This window comes from Protomyctophum parallelum (assembly GCF_964188405.1).
Source record: "Protomyctophum parallelum genome assembly, chromosome: 3".
Taxonomy (NCBI): Eukaryota; Metazoa; Chordata; class Actinopteri; order Myctophiformes; family Myctophidae; genus Protomyctophum; species Protomyctophum parallelum.
Window position 1 is genome coordinate 17,478,376 of NC_139698.1, and position 17,457 is coordinate 17,495,832.

Sequence of the window (17,457 nt, forward strand, 5' to 3'; positions counted from 1 at the left end):
TCTACAAGCTCATAGCTCATTTGTTCAACAGACAAAGGGACCACGGCAGCAGCGCTCCCTTCCTCTATTCAAAGGAAGAAAGACTTGTTTCTGAATGTTAATACATCTGCAGCCAGGGAAAGGAACTATTCTTAGAATTACACCATATTGTACAGTATGGACTGAGAGACACAGACATCATAGTGTGTACATTATGGACTGAGATACACAGACATCATAGTGTGTACATTATGGACTGAGAGACAGACATCATAGTGTGTATCGTATGGACTGAGACACAGACATCAGTGTGTACAGTATGGACTGAGACACACAGACATCAGTGTGTACACTATGGACTGAGAGACAGACATCATAGTGTGTACATTATGGACTGAGAGACAGACATCATAGTGTGTACATTATGGACTGAGAGACAGACATCATAGTGTGTACATTATGGACTGAGATACACAGACATCATAGTGTGTATCGTATGGACTGAGACACAGACATCATTGTGTACAGTATGGACTGAGAGACACAGACATCAGTGTGTACACTATGGACTGAGAGACACAGACATCATTGTGTACAGTATGGACTGAGAGACACAGACATCATAGTGTGTACATTATGGACTGAGATACACAGACATCATAGTGTGTACATTATGGAATGAGATACACAGACATCATAGTGTGTACATTATGGACTGAGATACACAGACATCATAGTGTGTACATTATGGACTGAGATACACAGACATCATAGTGTGTACATTATGGACTGAGAGACACAGACATCATAGTGTGTACATTATGGACTGAGAGACACAGACATCATAGGGTGTACATTATGGACTGAGAGACACAGACATCATAGTGTGTATCGTATGGACTGAGACACACAGACATCATAGTGTGTATCGTATGGACTGAGACACACAGACATCATAGTGTGTCTCGTATGGACTGAGCCACACACATCATAGTGTGTATCGTATGGACTGAGACACACAGACATCATAGTGTGTATACAGTATGGACCGAGACACAGACATCATAGTGTGTATTTCAGTCCATATACTGTACAATGTACAGTATATGGACTGCGCACACAGAAACCCAGTGATCTCAAAGTCAGGACAAAATATACGCTTTTTTTTCACTGAGTTGGCCTACTGTACATCAATACACCACGGAGTGTATTTTCCCTTCACCTTGGACCATATAGATTAATTCAACTACCGTATTCATTGATTTTCCTATTCCTTTAGTGGGCATGAATGGGGGACTTTGCGGATATTTAAAATGAATGCATTACCAAGTGTGTGTTCATTGCTACGTGTGCGGTGCGCATGTGCGTGCGTGCACACACACGTGTGTATGTGTGTGTGTCTGTGCGCAATAACTTTACAAAGGCATCACATGGAGCAAAGACGATAGAAAAAGACAAGCTACAGTATAGTAACTTATATCTTCTGATCTTTCCATAATTATGCAATATGTACATTCATTCATATCTCATAAATATGTATGTTGCCTAACCTATAAAAAAACTCTCTCTCTCTCTCCCTCTCCCTCTCCCTCTCCCTCTCCCTCTCCCTCTCCCTCTCCCTCTCCCTCTCCCTCTCCCTCTCCCCTCTCCCTCTCTCTCTCTCTCTCTCTCCCTCTCCTCTCCCTCTCCTCTCTCCCTCTCCCTCTCCCTCTCTCCTCTCTCTCCTCTCTCCCTCTCCCTCTCTCCCTCTCCCCTCTCCCTCTCCCTCTCTCTCTCTCTCTCTCTCTCTCTCTCTCTCTCTCTCTCTCTCTCCAGTGATAAAATGTTTCCTGCGTTTGGTTTCGGAGCACGGATCCCGCCTGACTTCAAGGTAATGTCACAATAAAAGCCTCCCACGGGGGTCAGCTGTGCATGTACTGTACGGACGTGTGTGTGTGTGTGTGTGTGTGTGAATGAGTGATGTGGACAGTGGGATTTAGAGAATAGATTAATCCTATATCTCTCCCTGATGAAAACCTATATTATGTCTTAAGAAGAGCGTGGGATAAAATTATAATTACGTTGGATCCCTGGAAACACAGATCCTTTCTTTTCCTCCCCATTTCCTGAAAAGTAAAAGATGGAGTGCCGTGATTTTTTCCCTCCCAGTTTTTCATGTGTTTGAGGTGACAATGCGTGTGGTTGTTATACTGTATGTGCAATGATGTCTGTACAGTATGTACAGTATGTAGGCTTTCTTCCTGGAGGCTGAAAACCTTGACAGTCAAACGTGCCAATGGAAAAGAAAACCGTGATATAGTGACGTCACACTATCATCCCCTCCCCTAACCCTTCCCCCTTTATCATAAAACAGCAGATGTGGGTGCGGCTTCAGTTCAGGTGGATCACAACCCATCACCACCACCCACCAGGCAAACCAGGCATACTTAATGAACTGGTGGTGGGCGTGTCCACATAAAAAACAACATTTTAACAAATACCATATTTTTCTTTTTACTGTATATATATATATTTTTTTTAAGTGTACAGTATTGGTTAAAATCATGCTTTTATGTGGACACGCCCACCAGTTCATTAAGTATGCCTGGTTTGCCTGGTGGGTGGTGATGGGTGGTGATCAGGGGGGCAGTCAGACAGATATTTTGTGAAGCCTATAAGGAAATCGCGATTCATATAATGGCCTGTTGTGGCGCTGTCATTGGACCCAGAAAAACCCATAGCCCCATAGAAGTCCATGTATTTGGGCCCAACTTCACCTAGACTGTATTACCTTAATAAACATGGTCATGAATACTTTCTGCTTCCAGTCACTAGTTTAAAGTCTAATTTCTAATGTCATAATATTATTTTTGGAAAATTATGGTCCCATTAATTAAAAAAATGACCATAAAGTCGCGTATGTTCTGAGGGGCGTGGCTACCGTTACAGTCTATGATCGGGATTCCCCTCCCACTCGAGTCAAAATAAAAACCAATGGAGAAGAAGGGGGAAAGTCCCCGCCTCAGGAATTACCATAGGCTTCATTTTACGTCCATGTTAGACCCGGGGAACGCTTTGTCCATATTTTTTACAGTCTATGGTGGTGATCCACCTGAACTGAAGCCGCACCCACAGCTGTAGTTGTATGATAAAGGGGGAGGGGTTAGGGGAGGGTCTGATAGTGTGGTGTCACTATATTACTGTTTATTTCATTGGCGTTTGACTGTCAAGGGTTCAGCCTCCAGGATAAACCCTAAATACAAAGTTAATACGCCATTGCACATAAAAACGACACGTGAAAAACTGGAAAAATACAAAAACTGTGTCACTCCATCTTTAAACGTTTGGGGTTACCACCCGACAGCAACAATGTAACAGAAAGAGGGAAGTGGGTTTGTTTTTTTGTTTTGTTTTTTCATCTTCATTTTCCTCCTCCCTCTGCAGGTTTCTCACGACTTCGCTGTGAATTTTAACGAGGAAAATCCCGAGTGCGCAGGTAACCCCCTCCCCTTTGCACACATGCACGCACGCACGCACGCACGCACGCCTCCATCAAACACCCTTTGATCTTTGATCCACTCAGCCGGACGTGTTGTTTGTTTGATGATGAGCTGCATGTCACAGCTGTGATAGTCACACAGCTGTTGACTATCAGATATGATTAATCAAACCATCGATCCGACCCAAAGCAAACAACCCGTAACGGTCACCTCGCATCATGCATTCAACTTTAACACATTCTGGGCGGGAACCCATTATGTTACACTTTAGCTATTGAAAAATAGCAGATCTACAAGCTCAGAGCGCGGCACCGAGTGGCTGCAATTTTTTTTTAATCGTGAAAATGTGGCACAAATCTTTGAATATATATTCTTTCAGAGCGAACGTTTTTGACTCAAATCTTTGCTTCTTGGGGGGGGGGGAACAACATATTTACAGATGGGGGTCCGCAGTCAAATACAGATAATCATGGGGGTCCTTGACATGAAGAGGGTTGAGCATGCATAGGATTTTCAGAAAACTGTCATGATTTAGAAGGCATTCTTTTTAGAATCGTCCTCAGGTCAAATTGGGTTAAATAGATCCAACGGTCAACGGTCACCCAGCATCATGCGTTCAACTTTAGATAAACAACAGTGAACCTGTGGTGTGAAGTATACCTATAAGCACATTTAATCAAATACCGTACTAGGCCTACTACTAATGTACACTTCTGACTTATTGTTGGTTGCGTTACTACTTATAAGTTCCAATTTTCAATTATTCATACTACTACTTCTACTTGCTACATCTAAGGAGACAAATGTTTGCTGCTTGTACTCCACTACAATTATTTGATAACTTGAGTCACTAGTTGCTTTGTAGATTGTGATGATAATTGTTACAAAACATAATTTATCCTATTGAAACTTCATATCAGAGCTCTGATGGTAAAGACGTTTACATATTTTGTGGGCGGGTTAATATAGCTTATTTTCAATCAAATGTCCTTTAGTCACTTTGCGGTCTTTCATATACAGTAAGGGCACAAAAGCAATTATTTTGTACAAAAGTGTACGTAAAGTACTCAATGTCCCATTTCAACTTTTTCAAATATATTAAATGTCTTTTGAAAATACCAGATATCGGCTATACAAGCTCATAATATAGTGCAGCGTGAAGTGGCACGCTATGAGCTTGTAGATCTGCTATTTTAAGTGACACAGAGGCTTTCCCAGTTTGAATTGGTTAACATTGAATTCAACAACAAAGAATAAGAATAAAATGTCCTCTAATCTTTTAACCTATTGAGGCCTGACGTCAAAATAAAACAAAAAGTCTTCTAAATCATTTTCATCGTTTTTCTGAAATACCCAGCATGTTTCTTTGTCAGTGGTTCTCAATATTTCATGTCAAGGACACCAAAAACTATATGTAATTGGCCGCCGACCCCCATCTGGAAATAATAAATCCCCAGAAGCAAAGATTTGAGTTAAAAACGCTCTGAAAGAATATTATTCAAAGATTTGCGCCACATTTTCAGGATATAAAAAAATTATTAGCAGACCCACAAGCTCGAGCTATGAGCTTGTAGATATGCTATTTTTCAATAGCTAAAGTATAACATAATGCTTTAAAAACACCAAAAGGAGGTTCCCGTTCAGAACGGGTTAAGATAGGTTTAACCCCATTTTGGGCAGGAACCCATTTTGGTGTTAGCATTATGCTATGCTTTAGCTATTGAAAAATAGCAGATCTACAAGCTACGAGCTTGTAGGGTCTGCTATTTTTTTGAAAAATCGAAGAGCAACTGACATAGAAGACATTTTAGAATCTGATCTCAGGTCAGAATGGAAAACTGTCAGATGTATACAAGACATTTTTAGAATCTGATCTCCGGTCAGTATATGGGTTAAGCTCGTCTCCGCCACGCACCTGCACACTAGAGCGCACGACAGTCACGTCGCCATGGTAACAACAGACAGAACAAACGAGGATTTCCCTACATTTGCACTAAGAAAGAAACGGATCCGTTTTTTTAATCCTGCGTTTGCGAAGAACAAACGCTCGCCGCACGCATGTCTCAGGTCAGACCGTGCCCTACTAGAGTCGGCCCGTTGACCCCCCCCCCAAAATAAATATATACTTTTTAGCATCTTTCTTTTTTGGCCAATGTTTGACCGTTTTTTATAGTATGCAGTATAGCTTTTTAAGCTACTCAAAACAAAGCTCAAAGATCAATGACATGTCACAATAAAGAGAGAGAGAGAGAGAGAGAGATAGAAAAAAGAAAGGAAGAAAGAAAGAAAGAAAGAAAGAAAGAAAGAAAGAAATAAAGAAAGAAAGAAAGAAAGAAAGAAAGAAAGAAAGAGACAATATAACAACCTTGCCACAACAACCTACTGTTTATCAGTGTTCGATTGAAAATGTACATCATATCTCCTATCCTCTCCTCTCCTCTCCTCTCCTCTCCTCTCTCTCCTCTCCTCTCCTCTCCTCTCCTCTCCTCTTCCTCTCCTCTCCTCTTCCTCTCCTCTCTCCTCTCCTCTCCTCTCCTCTCCTCCTCCTCTCCTCTCCTCTCATCTCTCCTCTCTCCTCTCCTCTCCTCTCCTCTCCTCTCCTCTCCCTCTCTCTCTCTCCTCTCCTCTCCTCTCCCCTCCTCCCCTCCCCTCCTCTCTCCTCTCCTCTCCCTCCCTCCAGGTATTCAGGGAGTGGTGGAAGCCCTACCAGACCTGTCTTCCTAAGCTGCAGCTGTACGGGCCGACCAACATCGCTCCCATCATCCAGAAGGTCACCAACTCCGCCTCCCTGAGCTTCACACCAAAGAGGCCATGGTGAGGGGTGACCGGGGGGGGGTGGGGGGGGTGGGGGGGTCGAGAGACAGCAGTCACTAATGAGAGGCGAGGCAGAGAGAGAGAGAGAGAGAGAAAGAGAGAGAGAGAGAGAGATAGGGGAGGGAGGTGAAGGTTATTCATGTTCTTTCTCCTCTCATCGACTGTTGTGGCTGGAGGTCATACTCTGGGTCATCCCAGTGGTTTTCAACGCTGTTTCAAGGCCCATTATTTATCCTGCATTTGAGCCACAGAGACCACCAATTTGATGAGCCTGCTTGCAGACCCAAAACTAAAGAGTGTGTATACACATATCCATATTATGCTTGTGTTGATGTTGGTACCATTAGGAGAGATGACAGGCAAACGATCAAAATAACAATTATTCCACATTCTCTAATTGTACTTCTTGTAAATAAAGGCCTCTGATAGTCGACATATGCCCTTGCTGGGCTGCATTCAAGTCACTTGCCTTGTGTCTGACACCTGACTTGTGTCTGAACACAGCTTTGGATGGATGTGTTCTGCCCCTCTCTCCCCCCGTCAAACAAAATGTTTGGTCAAACCACATGGGCTTCCATTGGAAATGCATTGGAGCGGCCATTAAACACAGACACAATACACACACAAGACAGGTGTCTTGAATGTGTGAATGCAGCATAGGGCATAGCATAGGGCACAGGGCATATGTCAACCCCACCCCCTCCTGGTGCTGCGGCCATCTTGGAAACTAAACACGATATAAACAATTGGAGAATGGTGAAAGGCCCTTATTAACTTAAGTAATGTTTAACAACCACTTAATTCTTGAGAGTGTAAAATGAAACCAAATGGACCCATGAGGGTCAAGAGTTGAAGATCTATATGAGGGTTAATTTGGTTACCAACTCTCCATCGTTCAATTGGGGACCGCACCTGGAACCCCCTCAAGGACCCCTGGTGGTCCCTAGACCACTGGTTGAGAACCACTGTTTTCATGTTGAGGACCCTCACATCGACACTGCCCACGGACCCCCATTTGAAAAGATATTCCAGGGACCCCCCATAAGAGAAGATTATTACGGCTCTAGCAGTGATTCTCAAGGACCCCCAGTTTGACATGCATTAGTCTATGGACCCCCCATTTAATGGCATGTCTATCTCTGAGACCCCCAATTTATATCGTAACATCAATGTTAATTTAACTCTGAGAGTGTACAAATGGAACCAAATGGACCCGTTAGGGTACACTCTCAGAGTTACACACCCATAAGAGTCCATTTGGTTCCATTTGTACACTCTCAGAGTTACAGACCCATAAGGGTCCATTTGGTTCCATTTGTACACTATCAGAGTTACAGACCCATAAGGGTCCATTTGGTTCCATTTGTATACACTCTCAGAGTTACAGACCCATAATGGTCCATTTGGTTCCATTTGTATACACTCTCAGAGTTACAGACCCCATAAGGGTCCATTTGGTTCCATTTGTACAGTCTCAGAGTTACAGACCCATAAGGGTCCATTTGGTTCCATTTGTACACTCTCAGAGTTACAGACCCATAAGGGTCCATATGGTTCCATTTGTACACTCTCAGAGTTACAGACCCCATAAGGGTCCATTTGGTTCCATTTGTACAGTCTCAGAGTTACAGACCCATAAGGGTCCATGTGGTTCCATTTGTACACTCTCAGAGTTACAGACCCATAAGGGTCCATTTGGCATTTGGTTCCAAACTATCTATTTAGCTGGGGACCCCCTGGAACTGCCTCAGGGACCCGTGGGGGACCCCGGACACCACTGTTCTATACTATACACTATACAGTGGCTCCATTGTTTCAGCTCCACGGAATTAGTCTTATGGATCGCCGCAGGCTTTGCTGTAGAGTAAATCAATCTCCTGTTAGAGGCACACCTCCCTCCCTGCAGTCAGTCAGCAACACATGAGAGCGCCTGTTAAACGGCAGTGCAGCCTTAAGGGTGATTTGTTCTGAGCACCACCGATCGCTTTGTTTTGAGATTGCCGTCGGAAAAGAAGTTGAGACTCTGTGGTGCGTGCATGACGCATTTCTGTTAGCTGTGGATTTCAGGAATTGGAGACAGGCGCTGCATCGTTTGAGATACATTGATTGTTGTTCACCACTTGTGCCCTCTACACTTTGTTATATTATTAATAGGGAAAATATCCATATCCATCCTATAAAATAAATAAAAAAATATGAGGTACGAGGCCAAGTCTTTCCATAGACACATATTGTCCTTGAGACATGAACATCACTGCTTATTGTCTTATACTCTTAAGCCCCTGATATATTGCAGATCTTATCCTGCTAAAGATTGTGGAAATAATACCAGGATTATGTGATATTAAGTCAATAGAAATAACGCTTTTACAGTGAGCTCATAGTGTCCTGTCACAACTAAAACCAGTGGAGGAAAGTACGTTTACTTAAGTATACTGTACTGTAGTACAACGTCGAGGTATTTGCACTTTACTTAAAAGGGAAACACAAAACTGTTGCTTTTGAAGTTACTGTAACTTGCAAAATTTGTATCTGACATAAACATGAACAAAATAACTCAATTAAATTGATCAATCAATATGATTTCAAAATACAAATAACATTTTGTAATTCCCACAACGTGTATTCCAACAAGTAATCAAAACAAAAAATTGTATAGATGTTTTGTAGATTTAGACTTTCCAAAAATCAAGTAATCCATAAAGTCATCAAATAAAAAGGCAATGCATTGCTCAAAAAGGGTAAAAATTATACAATTCTCAACCAACCTTCAAGTAAGGAGTCCATAGCCGGTTCCTTTGATTCAGAGCGTAAACCTTCAGAAATGTTCCATTCTTCCACTTCACAAAGTTCTTCGGTCAAACTAGGTTTAAGAGGTTCTGATTCTGCTTTAGTATTTGGCCTTAAGAAGTTCTGATTTTGCTTTAGTATTGACCTTAAAAGAGTCTCTTTGACAAAACCACCACCAAAAACAAATTTTGACACCTAAAATGGAACTCTGAGCCGCCTCTCTTCCTGTACTTTTATAGATGGTACCTGATACCTCACTTCCTGGAACTATTGTTAACCCTTTCCGGGCACAGGGCGAGGTCGGACGAGATTATTTTTTGATTTTATGCCGCCTAGGACGAGGTTGGACGAGATTTGTTTTTATATTTGCAGCCGCTATAAGACCCTCTCCCCCACCCTGTGACAAAGTTTGGTAGCGCTGCGATAAAAGACAGGCCCTAAAGTATTCAATCACACCATGACAACACAGGCTGAGCCAAAAAATGTTCCCATGAGCCACAAAAAAGCAACAATTCTCCACTCCAGTCTGACCCAGAGTCGTCGCGGGGCACACTGACCCACAGCACATAGCAAGACAAAAGCAGATCAAAGACACCAGCGATCGATCAGGGCTAAAATGCCCCCCCCCAAAAAAACCTGGCCGGACCCCCAAACGAGCCAGCGAGACGCTCATGCCAGGCTACGAGCGAGCCAGCGGGCAGCCTGTTGGTCGCCGCCGTGGAGCCGTGGAAGTCCCCGCTGAAGTGCGGCCGTGGACGAGCTGGCAAGCGGCCGCCAGGTAATCCAGGCCCTGGCCAAACCACAATGCATGCCTTCCTGGTTGCCCTTCCAAATCCAGAGACTGGATCAGAGATGGAAAGTTCAGACGAGGAGGAGGAACAGTCCAACACGCAAGGAAAAGAAAAAAGAAAACGAGATATTTCACCGGATCAGCTGGGAGCGGGACATCCGGCGGGGGCGGGACATCCGGCGGGGGACGAAGGTGATTGGCTTCCCATGAGACCGAAACGAAAATGTGTTCAAAGGATAATGAGTAGGCTAGTAAGTGCAATTTTATTTAGTTTTATTTAGTTTCGGACGGGGGTGATCTCGTTGCGACCGGGCCGCCGGATGGAGTAAATGGAGTTACTGTTTGAGTCTCATTCATGGGGTGAAAATAAGATTTATTCAACAAAAACACTTTTTTATACTTTTTTTTACTTTAACTGCTTGAAGACAAATACTGTACATATATCAGATAAGTCACTATAGAAAAAGAAAAAAGTTTCAAGTGAGTATTCTGCTTGAGAGAGTGTCTTTCACAAAAGTGCTGTTTTCTCAGACAAATTATTTCAGAGGGCTGATTTTGATGAAACCATGACCTATTCAACTGCCTATAACTAAAGAACGGAACATGCTACAAACATAATTCTTTTTTTGGGGGAAAGATGAGACTTATCACTTTCATATGAGTTATTTCATGACATTGGGACATATTCACATAATATTATATATGGGCTTTGACAGATTGGTCAAATGTCCACATTGCCTGGAGGAGAAGGGGAATATAATGAAAACAAACATGGCCTGGAAAGAGTTAAAGGGTAAGACCACTTTTTTGGAGGTTTGGGTTGTTTTCTTACCTTATTATGGTCAAACTAGTCCAGTCCAGGAGTTAATTCGCTCCACTGTGCAGTTTTATAGAAAATAACTTTATAAAAATACCAGCCCAATGAGCCCATTGACTTACATTGTAGCGGGGAAACAGCTCTCAAAGTCACTCTTTTAGCACATGAACGAACGCAACAAAAGCTGATTCTGACAGTTTATGACATCAGGAAAACTCATGCGGTTTTATTTTCGTGTTTTAACGTATATTTATAAAGGTACTATTTTGTTTGGAGAGACACTGAAGCTGCAATGCGGTCTTCCGTTTCCGGTTTCATTTGTAAACAAGGAAGCACGCTGGCTGCCTGTGTTGTACGCTGAGAGCACCCAATCCATCTGCAGTCGAGCAGTACCCCCGACACAGACACCCACGGCAAGCAGTCATAAGTTTGTAGGCTTACGATACTTTTAGAATGGAGGATATAGTGCGCTGTTCCAGATTGTTGCAGTTAGAGTTGGACCAATCGGATCGTAGTACCGCGTCACGTGAAAACAGAAGTGATTCGGTTAGCGTAAGCATACCTACCAGATCTTCTTTCTACACAAATTAATTAACAAGACAACGTTGACATTTTTTATTAAAAATAAAACCGCATGAGTTTTCCTGATGTCATAAGCTGTCAGAATCAGCTTTTGTTGCGTTCGTTCATGTGCTAAAAGAGTGACTTTGAGAGCTGTTTCCCCGCTACAATGGAAGTCAATGGACCCTATTTTTTATTTCTTAAATTGCTAATAAACAACACAACGGAGCGAAATAACTCCTGGACTGGACTAGTTTGACCATAATAAGGTAAGAAAACAACCCAAACCTCAAAAAAAGTGGTCTTACCCTTTAACCAGCTTTTTCCCCCACAGCTCCCCCTATGAGCAAACCTGAAAATGGATGACCATGGTTTAACTACACAAAACCAAACATTTTACCTATACACTACATTTTGGGGGTTACATTTTCAACTATATTTAAATTTTTAACCAATATATTCCCTTGTTATCACCCAGTATGTTGTTACATTTTCTTCCGATACTGTTACCTCTTGCAATTTTCAAATGTTTCCGTCATACAGTCTGGAGCAACGGAAGCTCTGTCATGAGTAAAATATAAAGCGGAAGTGGAGCTTCCTCCCCACTTTCGTTTCGTCTTTACAGTCGTGCAAATGTATCCTATAGAAATTATAAATCATCTAAGCATACAGTATAATATAGCTTGCAGCTCAGTAGAAATGGAAATAATAAAATCAAATATAAAGATATTTTTAAATATATTTCCGTGATTAATGAACGGAATTGCCAGCTTCCTAAAGGCTCATACATAGTCTGGATTTTTGGTGGTGGGGTGACCACCGAATTACAACATGACGTCACAAGCCGCGGTGAAGAGTAAACCACCGCCACCGCTCCAGCCCTTCTCTCTGTTTTTACCACCGCTCAACGTTATTTCAGCTCCGGTGGTCACCTCACCACTGGAGCGGTGGTCACCTCACCACCGAATACCCAGACTATGAATGAGCCTTTACTCGGATTTCGGGACTCTATAGCACTCGGAGATTGTGGAATAGTTGTCTGGCTAATACTGAGACTACTCATACAAGGACCGAAAATATATGTTTACTTTTCACACATTTATGTGGCAGTGTCACAACTTTTCGGGCCATTTGAAAATAGCCGTTCTCCAAGCTCACAAAACGTCACGATGCAATGTGATAACACTGAATTCTTCGACAAGCCTCTCAAAGTGCTTCAAAAATGGTGAAATATTTATTTGAGTAGCTCCTTTTGAAAATAATTATAATAATAATAATAAGAAGAAGAAGAAGAATTTCCACACACCACTGCACTCCGAACGGCATGTGCTTGATGTATTTATTGGCTGCATGGGGGATTATGCCGACCAGAATTGTGAAAGATTCAATTTAGATCACCCTCCCCACCCCTTCGGATATTCAAATGAACGAAGGCATTCCAGTTTGAATCCCACTTTAATACCAGAAAATGACTTGCAAAATAAGTGATGGACGGGCAGTTTTTTTTCCTCCCCTCCACGGGCCGGAGGCGTTATTATCCCCTTATAGCTACTCGCAGAGAGCTTAAGATTTACATATTTAACAGGTTGGGATTCAGAAAAGAGAAAGTCCTTATGGGAGGATGATACCACCCCCCCCCCCTACAGAGACTATAATAATCCAAACTTAAACTAATAGAAACACCTCTGAATCATTCTTGCGCGTGCGTGTGCACTGTGTGTGTGTGTGTGTGTGTGTGTGTGTGTGCCCTGATTATATCACCATCTTCAAGAAGGGAGATATAGACGGACTGTGGCAACTACAGAGGCATCTCCCTCCTGTCCGTGCACAGCAGGAAAGATACTGACCCATATCTTGGCCAACCGCTTACTGCCACTGACAGAAGAGATCCTTCCAGAGTCACAGTGCGGCTTCCGTCCTCTGACATGATTTTTGCAGCCCGTCAACTGCAAGAGAAATGTCGGGAACAACATATACCGCTGTACATGGCATTCATCGACCTCACAAAGGCCTTTGATTCCGTTGAACAGAATTGCCCTCTGGGGTGCCCTCTCCAAGATCGGATGTCCGAACAAGTACGTGAGGATCTTGTGTCTGTTGCATGATGACATGACAGCGACGGTATAGTTGGCAATGGCGCTTCTGAAACGGCTTCCTTCAATGTTGACACTGGTGTCAAGCAGGGCTGTATCACATTGCACCAACCCTGTTTGCCATCTTCATCTCTGCCATTCTCCACCTCACCAGTCAAAACCTGCCTGCAGGGAGTCAAGTTTGTGTACAGGACCGACGGTCGGGCTCTTCAACCTCAACAGGTTTAGGGCAAAAAGCAAGGTACACACCTTGCTTCCATTACAGAGCTCCAGTATGCAGATGACAACGCTCTAGTTTCTCATTCTGAAGCAGACCTCCAAAACATCTTGGATGCTTTTGCTAGAGCCTACCGACTCCTAGGACTTGATATAAACATTAAAAAAAAACTCAAATCCTGTACCAACCAGCTCCTGACACACCCTCCCAAGCCCCCCACAATCTATGTGGAAAACAACTCTGGAAAATGTGGATCAATTTTGCATACCTTGGCAGTCTTCTTTCCACAAGAGCTGTCATTGATGCAGAGATTTACCACCGCATAGCGTGCGCCAGTGCAGCCTTTGCTATAGGCTGAGGAAGAGAGTTTTTGAGAATAGACCAACACCAAGCTCCTTGTCTACCAAGCTGTATAGTTATGTCTGTATTCTGCTTCACGGGGCTGATAGCTGGACCACCTATACAGCAGACATCTGAAGACTCTGGAGTCTGGAGTGATACCACCAGCGATGTCTCCTACAAAGCACTAAACAACCTGGCTCCCCCTATACCTCTGTGACCTCCTCAGACGTCGTGTCCCCTCCCTCCCGCTCCCTCAGGTCTGGTGACGCAAACCTCCTCGACGTCCCCAAGACAAAACTCCGACATGGGGTGACAGAGCTTTTGCCTTTTCTGCCCCAACCCTGTGGAATGCCCTCCCTTTAAGGTACTCAGAGACGCTCCAAACCTTCAAAACCGCCCTCAAGACCCACCTCTTCAACATTGCCTTCCCTATAGCTAACCCTTTCTCACTGTCTTTTAATGTTTTTTTATAGCTTTTAGTGTTTATTTATTTATTTATTTTGTTCTAGTTGTTTATATTTGTGTTGTTACCTCTGTAAAGCCCCCCCCCCCCCCCCCCCCCCCCCCCTGCATGTAAAGCGTCTTTGGGTACTCGCTATATAGGTTTGAGATATTATTATTATTAAGAGGCGTACCAACATCAGCGTTCTGAAGGAAGCCAACAACCATCATTCGGCACCAGCTGCGGTGGACAGGCCTGCATGTCATCCGCATGCCCAACTATACCGCCTCCCGAAGCAAATGCTGTATGGCCAGCTGAAGGGAATGGCCAACGCACCCAAGGAGGGCTAGAAAAAGAGGTACAGGGATAACATCAAAACTCACCTGAGAAAGTGCCACTTCAACCTCGACACCTGGGAGGAGGCTGCCCTCCAGAGAGGTGCATGTGGATGCAGGAATGGTCCATGAAGGCTCAGCACAACAAGAAAAGGACATCCACAGTGTCCGCAGAAACAAAGAAAGAGGCGACTGAGAAAGGAGAGACCTATAATACCACTAAGACGGCTCCTCACATCACCACCACCCCCCCATGACAACCATTCGCATTATGCACCCTGCACTGCAACAGAGACTGTGGATCAAGGGTTGGCCTCTTCCCGAGTGGAATAGTAAGAGAGTGGCGACACACTTTGATCTCGCCGCAAAGCCTATATGGGCTATAGTTGGAACTATCACCGTTGAGATAGAATGAGCACTTCCACATTCCATTGTTACAATGGGAGTCAAGGCTATAGTGTCGCCGCTCTCTTACTAGATTACTGTGGCCTCTTCCAGCACCTGAAGACCCACAGATGACCAGACCTGTCATGGTCTGTCCCCCTACAGACCATGTTTTCCTTGTCAGCCACTCCCACTCTCCATTCCATCTCTCAGTCATTGTCAACACACCTGTTTCCACCCCCTCTTCAGCCCTACAGTGCCATGCCCATTCCACACCTGTGAACACTCCTGCAATTACCCTGCTCCCTATAAGACTGGACTCATTTCAGAAACAAACTGTCAGATCATTACTTCCTTGTCCCCGAGTTGTTCCCGAGTTCCTAGTGCTTTGTATTCCTGAGAGGTTCTGCATTATTTGTGTTTTCTCTCATGTTCCACTGATTCCTCGTCGTGCCTAGAGTTTTGCATCTTGGACTTTCTGCTTTGAGGTCTTTGTAAGTTTTGGACAATCTGTTGACTTTTTGAACAGTTTGCTTTTTGGTTTTGCTGATTTTGCTGCAGTGCTACTCTTTGTTGTAAGCTAGTCTGCTTTCTGAATATTAAATCATTTAATATGCACATTCCTGCTCTCTTGTCCTGCATTTGGGTCCTACCCCCCCTGCCTATCGTAACAGAATGATCTGACCATTCTGGACCCAGCGGACAAGTTTTCTTTTTTGCATTGTTTAGTTTTTGATTTTTTTTGCCAGTGTTTCTGTCAGTGAGCTGCTGAGGCTGTCAACCATGGCCAGTAGCCACCAGCCCAGCCTACCCTTTTCACACAAGGACTTTGGTGTAACAAAGGAGATTTTTTATGAGGATCCTCAGTTCCTCACTCAACTGGCCAAATATTGGAGGCAGAATCGGGCATTTGCCCAATATACGGCTTTCTTCCGGTGGGAGAGTAGGGGTGCACCGTTTCCTCAGTTACCCTCTGAAGAGGTCGCTCCGGTCACCCCTGCTCTTCAGCCCACTTCCTCACCCAACCTGCCTGGCCCTCCGCTGCCCGGCTCTCTGCTGCCTGGCACTCCACTGCCCGGCCCTCTGCTGCCTGGCACTCCGCTGCCCGGCTCTCTGCTGCCTGGCACTCCGCTGCCCGGCTCTCTGCTGCCTGGCACTCCGCTGCCCGGCTCTCTGCTGCCTGGCACTCCGCTGCCCGGCTCTCTGCTGCCTGGCACTCCGCTGCCCGGCTCTCTGCTGCCTGGCACTCCGCTGCCCGGCTCTCTGCTGCCTGGCACTCCGCTGCCCGGCTCTCTGCTGCCTGGCACTCCGCTGCCCGGCTCTCTGCTGCCTGGCACTCCGCTGCCCGGCCCTCCGCTGCCCGGCTCTCTGCTGCCTGGCACTCCGCTGCCCGGCTCTCTGCTGCCTGGCACTCCGCTGCCCGGCCCTCCGCTGCCCGGCTCCCCGCCGCCCAGCATGCCTGGCCCTCCGCTGCCCGGCCCTCCGCTGCCCGGCCCTCCGCTGCCCGGCCCTCCGCTGCCCGGCCCTCTGCTGCCCGGCCCTCCGCTGCCCGGCCCTCCGCGGCCCGGCCCTCCGCTGCCCGGCCCCCCGCGGCCCGGCCCTCCGCTGCCCGGCCCCCCGCGGCCCGGCCCTCCGCTGCCCGGCCCTCCGCTGCCCGGCCCTCCGCGGCCCGGCCCTCTGCTGCCTGGCTCCCTGCTGCCTGGCTCTCTGCTGCCCGGCCCTCCGCGGCCCGGCCCTCTGCTGCCCGGCCCTCCGCTGCCCGGCCCTCCGCGGCCCGGCCCTCCGCTGCCCGGCCCTCCGCTGCCCGGCCCTCCGCTGCCCGGCCCTCCGCGGCCCGGCCCTCTGCTGCCCGGCCCTCCGCTGCCCGGCCCTCCGCGGCCCGGCCCTCTGCTGCCCGGCCCTCTGCTGCCCGGCCCTCCGCTGCCCGGCCCTCCGCTGCCCGGCCCTCCGCGGCCCGGCCCTCTGCTGCCCGGCCCTCCGCTGCCCGGCCCTCCGGCTGCAGCTTCCCTAACATACCCTACGGCTCCCCTGCCTCTGCCTGTGGCTTTCCTGGCGTCGCCTGCAGTGTCTTCTGCTTCGTCTCGGCCTCCTGGCCGACCACCGGACGACACCTCCGCCTCGTCTCAGCCCCCTGGTCGTCCACCGGACGACACCTCCGCCTCGTCTCAGCCCCCTGGTCGCCCACCGGACGTCGCCTCATCTCTGTCGTCTCGGCCTCCCAGCCGCCCACCCGACGACAGCTTCGCCTCGTTTCGGCCTCCCGGTCGTCCACCCGATGACGCCACCTCGTCTCTGCCTCCAGGCCGTCCACCAGACTACGCCTCATCTGTCTCGTCCCAGGCCGTCCGCCTGACTCCTCGTCCCAGCATCCTGGCCGCCCACCTGACATCACCTGCCCAGCTTCAGTTCCCCTC

General features: G+C 46.4%; 1 protein-coding gene across 1 annotated transcript in view; it reads left to right on the forward strand.

Annotated features, from left to right (window-relative positions):
• The window catches only part of cpne4a (copine IVa), a gene marked incomplete at its 3' end in the record, with an annotated part of 235,482 nt that overhangs the window by 193,022 nt on the left and 25,003 nt on the right, over positions 1-17,457 (forward strand). Inside the window, 5 exon segments of the mRNA XM_083761970.1 lie at positions 1,795-1,849; positions 3,403-3,454; positions 6,139-6,161; positions 6,163-6,244; positions 6,247-6,272. Of these exon segments, the coding sequence (XP_083618096.1) occupies positions 1,795-1,849; positions 3,403-3,454; positions 6,139-6,161; positions 6,163-6,244; positions 6,247-6,272 (238 nt within the window).